The sequence below is a fragment of the Frankliniella occidentalis genome, unplaced genomic scaffold, assembly GCF_000697945.3.
Source record: "Frankliniella occidentalis isolate FOCC.00 unplaced genomic scaffold, Focc_3.1 Scaffold229, whole genome shotgun sequence".
In the NCBI taxonomy this organism is placed as follows: domain Eukaryota; kingdom Metazoa; phylum Arthropoda; class Insecta; order Thysanoptera; family Thripidae; genus Frankliniella; species Frankliniella occidentalis.
The window spans coordinates 458337-463693 of NW_026267355.1; the positions used below are offsets into that span (position 1 = coordinate 458337).

The 5357-nt window shown below is 49.0% G+C and overlaps 1 protein-coding gene across 1 annotated transcript in view; it reads left to right on the top strand.

The window, feature by feature from the left end:
- The window catches only part of LOC113212378 (tRNA dimethylallyltransferase), a gene marked incomplete in the record, with an annotated part of 168624 nt that overhangs the window by 112788 nt on the left and 50479 nt on the right, over window positions 1-5357 (top strand). The window contains 1 exon segment of the mRNA XM_052272900.1: window positions 2023-2158. Within this exon segment, the coding sequence (XP_052128860.1) occupies window positions 2023-2158 (136 nt within the window).

The window sequence follows — 5357 nt, forward strand, 5'->3', positions numbered from 1 at the left end:
CTCTCTCTCTCTCTCTCTCCCTCTCTTTCTCCCTCTCTCCTCTCCGTCTCACTCTTCCACACCGGCGTCTTTTCGACTCGGCCTAATAAAGTTTGCGCGGAACTCCTTGTCCATCTTCACGGACTGATATGCCGCATGCCGCATCTGATGCACGTGAAAATAATTTTCACTGCCCTACGAAGCGGCCTCACTGGGAGGGAAAAGGGACTGGAGTGGTAACGGTGCGGTGTTCCAAGGCGATGCCAGGTGTTCAAGTCACTCGTCCCCTCCACCCTTCCTCGCTCCCGTTGGGGCCGACCCCGACCCTTTGGACAGGTGCAAGGTGCGCTCTTCATGGACAGGCCAACAGGTTCTTGATGCTCGATGCTTGGTTTTGTGTTATATTTGTTTTGGCCTCAATATTTCTCTCTTATAGCAAAAACCCTATCGGGTTGTCTCACATGCTAACTGTAAAAGTCCATGGTTATAACGCCAGACTTATCCCCTTCTTCCGCTTCACCATTCAACTGGAAAGCTACTTTTTCGTATATGTCGCATAGAATTATTTGTGCGTACGGATTTATGCATGAATTCAGGCTTAAATGTTCACAATTTTATTCTTAAAACAGGGTATACTTTAGTTGATGTACAAAATTTAACAGTATAGAATTATGTTTGATTTTGTACATAAATGCGAGTGGTATTTAAGTCGGTCCATACGACATGATGACATGTATGAAGACGTGCACCCCAGTTAGTGTGCAGTTCCTAAAATGTCGACGTGTTAAACGATCGTATTACCTTTCGCTCTAGCAAGAAGGGTGCACGGTGCACCTGTGCGGAAAAATACCAGAGTGAAATTTCGCGATGTTATCTGGCGCGTGGCGCGTGGTGGCCCGCTTTGCGTCGCTTTGTTTCCATATGCAGCGTGTAGAGCCATTGGACAGCGCAGCGGAGCGCGACGAGTGGGTTGCTCTCGCCTCGTCACCTACTGAGTGTGTAGTGTTTTGGAGCAAACGGGACGTCCTGCAATTATGGCACGGCAGCGAGTATGACGGTGCGCCTGTGCGGGGCCCTTCCTGGACCCGAACAACACGTGTGGGTGAGAAAGTGTTGATTGATTGTGACAGTCCCGGCACTTGTTTCTTAATTACACAATTTTCGGTTGTGATCGGTCACTGCGTGTGAGAGCTGGGTGGTGGAACGGGCTGGTAATTGCTGGCCCCGTGCTCTACTGCCTGTTCAATTTCCCACGGACCGCAGCCCAAACACAACGGCGTAGTGGTTCTCTCTACAATTAAGTCGTTTCCTCCTTAATCTACAATTTAACGCCAAAACAGTGTTGTTGTTGGAAGGCCTAGCCCGTGATTTGCCGCCTCTGCAAATAATAATCCTCTTTGCCGCGTATTTCTTATCTAAGGCATCCAGACAACTGTTGTCTTGGTGCACCACTGCGGATTTGAAACTTCGTGAATAAATTATCGCGGCAGCAAACCAGCCCCACAAAGTCTTCGTAGTTCTGTGACTCGTTAATCGCTTGAGGCCAGTGCCCTTTAAACATTCTTCTAGGTACCAAGTCCCACTAGATTTTCAGGACTTTGCCACTATACCGAAATGAAAGTGTTCAACTGGCATGCACCTGGTAGTGTTCAATTGCATAGTGCACTATTATGTGTTTGACTGAAAATTTGAACACAAAAGTGTTAAACAGTCAATTTGAACATTTTAAAGTGTCTAAAGCTTAATTGCCAACCTTAAAGCAAACACCTCTAACCCCACTTGCAAATGCAAGCTAGTTGCACAATTCAAATGTCAGTTTACACCTGACTCAGCTCATCGTGAACCACGTTGCATTGTTATGGTTTAAACGTTCAAACAAATGTTGTTTCCAGGGTGTGAGGAAGTGTTACTAGTAAAAGGGAATAATACCGTATATTATAGTCCAATTGTGTGGCAGTAGCAAAATTGGTCCACAGAGCCGGACGATCAAAATTTCGCTTTTTCCACATTGTCTGCTTTTGTCTAATAATGACACTCTTGCAGGTCCATCCAAGTGTTCGGTCAGACGGGCAGACGACACTCTGACATCCTGGAGGAGCAGAGACAGGAGGCGGGTTCGGTGCACGGAGGTGCTCTCCGCTACCCTAACGCAGTAGTATTCTGGATGCAGTGTGACAAGGTACGTTAGTCGCGTGGAAAGCAATAAAGCTAGACAAATGGGCCTAACCCTGACCATGTAGAAGTCATACATACAATGTCGCAAATGCAAACTGTGCACACGCTTCTGTGTGATTGTTTGACATGTCTAGCTCTTTTGGCCTTGACAGTTCGTTCCGTCATTAAATGCCCCGCTTCCCACTGTAATTTTCGTACCTGCTGCAGTGCGAAGTAGACTGCGGCGCTGTGCTGCAGAACTGCCAAATCAATTCACACGAGGGGCACACATTTGTGCACCAACTCGCACTAAGCAACGATGTTTGCTATTTCAGGTCGTCATTTTGCGAACGATGTTTTAAAGGCAATGCCGTTATTGCCAGCCCCAAAAGCTTTACTCCAACCCGACGGTCAGGCCTACTCTTCATGACGTGGCATACCAACCAGCCGTCTAGCCGCTAGCCGTCGTTCTGCACTCGCACCCGTCAATCTTCCCGCTCCCACTCGTTAGTCCAGCGACAAAGACGAAACCGAACGGGCTGCGATGGAACATTATTCACGGGCGAGATATCGTGATGGGATATCACAATTTGTGCTTTGCAATCGTTAATTCTTGTTCGCTCATGAACTCCGTTTGTCCACCGGTCGGTCAATGACCAAGCCTCTGGAGCGTTGGCTGCCTGTTCTGTTTGACGGCTCGGGCGCTGTTCCTCTCACATCTTTTTAAAGCGGCGGCCACCACCTCTTGAGACATGTTACATACAGCCCCAGGCTCTTTATCATGTTAATGATTTATTTCCAATATTTGTCAATTTAGTGAACGGAGCACCGAGCAAGTTTTGTCTGTCGATTTCTCCCGCTATTATGTGTTGGACACGCACTGGAAAACCAACAGTGTAGCCTTAATCATAAGCATGTCTATGATTTTTGATCTTTGTGGTCTTTGCTGATACGCCATCATACAATGCACAGTAAACTGATGTGTTTTTTTTAGAGAATAGAACTTTACTTGGCTGCTGCAAAAGTTAATAGCCCCTGCATCACCCGCGTAGTAGGAGCTTGTGATAGTTTTTCGCAGTTTGTGATGACTGTCCATCCAGAACTACCTAGATCTAGGCGGGAAGATCTGGCATCTGATCGAAACTGTGCGTCTGATTGTCCTTGACGGCTCGATCTTCGGCCCCATCGGCCCCACACGCAGCCTGCAGTGGCAATGGTAAATGAGACCTTAGCCCAACGCGGTTCTACCTCGTCACACACAATTTTTCGGGACAGGATCGGTGATAGAATTGCAAACCCGGATTTAAAAGAACTAATAGTGTAGTGTAACCCGTAAGGTAAAATAGCGAGCGATTTATAACAAGATGTATGCACATATTTTCCAAGGAGAATGCAAGGACTAGAAGAAGTAATGAGTGCCATCTTGGACCGTCACTCAACAAACGGTGGGGTGGAACACAGTCCCGCCCTGGTTTGTTGTCTGAGCTGGGCCGAGGCTGGGGGTAAAGGCGGGTGGTCTGCCCGCCGCTTCCGCATTACCCTCGCGATTTACGGGATTACAGCCTGGCTCGGCCCACGCCCCCTCCCCGACGCGCCCGCGCCGACTCTGTCATTTGGTCGCCCTGCGGTCCTGCCGGGTCCTGCCGGGCCGGGTCCTGCGGCGGTGCGCCGTTCTGCTCCTGCACCTGCATCCCACCGCGCACGCCGTGCTACGTGTCGGAGCGGCCGAGTGACATTAACAATCACGAGTCGCTTTGTCCTCGCTATGTCCTGCTGCGAGTGAATAGTGTCAGGGCGCAATGCGCAGGGTAAAAAATAATTTCTGCGATGTTAAAAGTATGCAAAGAATTGCTTCGCAACTACAGAGAAATTAGTAGCATCGCAGTACGACGCCAAATTTTCTAGGCTTTTCCTAGCGGGGGTGCCGTCAAAATACAATTTGAAGTATTGCGGGATCCATATCTCTCAATCGGTGAGCGATATTGGTTGCCTTCAACCTTCAACCTTCACAGGCCCATCACTTCGACAGTGTCCATCGGTTTTCCTCCGACGCCTCCCCTCCGGTCGAGTTACCGTACTGTATTACCGCGCTACCTGGCGGCCACCTCGCTAGATTGATCGCGAGTTTTAAATCCAACATACTGATGTAAACGAAGTTGTACAAAGAATGTACGTGCTCTGCAAATCTAACTGTATAACGCGAGGTATAACGACATGACCATGAACGCATCTATAGAAGCGCACATGGGCATGTATAGATGGTATATACCTTATATACATATGCCATATGCCGCCATGTACACTTTTTTAAAAGTATACTATTTGAATTGACAGTGTGAGGGTGGCATCTTCGTTTGGTGGAAACGCGGGTCTCTGTTAATTTTTTTATGAGAAGTATTGCCACTTTTTGAATTTGGTTCCGAATTCGTTTTCACTCTAAATGTCAAGGGACAATTTTGTCCGTAGATTTGCAACGATTTCGTGCACATCCAGAAAGGATGCAATTTTGTTCCTAAAACTAGACAAATTGTGTGAAACTTCACACAATTTGTCCAATTAAGGGAACAAAATTGCATCCTTTCTGGATGTGCACGAAATCGTTGCAAATCTACGGACAAAATTGTCCCTTGACATTTAGAGTGTTTCTTCTCTAACGATCGCCCTAGGCATTGCACTTGACCACTTGACTCGAGGGAAGTCCGCTTAACCTTGCCCTCCTCCCTTAACTCCTGATGGGGTTTTCACTGGCCTCTTCGCCGGCCTCTTTTTACGCCTTCACCCCTTTCTCTCGCGGTATAATTAATAGCTTGGTCTGATTGCCTCCCCCACCGAGGAAAGGGGGGGGGGGGGTGCCTCGTGCAAAACGGCGTCGATCCGACCCGCCCTCCCGAAATAACCAGACAGACGGTTTTTTAAGGTCGGCGGACGCGGAAATAGAGGTCATGTTTTGGCTGAGACGCGCGGCCGCGAGCCGCTGGGCCGCCGGACCCGCCGCGTGGTGATCGTCTGGGCCGCGGTGGGCCGGCGGCGGCGCACGTGGCGCTGCGGCAGGGCGGCCCGCCCTCGCGGTGTTGCAGACAACTAGGCTGGGTCCACGCCGCCTGCTCGGATGCGTTTCAACCGTGTGGTACGGGCGTGCGCACCTACAAGTTTTGCGTAGACATAAGGAAAAATTTTATCAGTGTGGCACCGTTACTTTACCCTCCTGTTTTGAAAGAGATCCC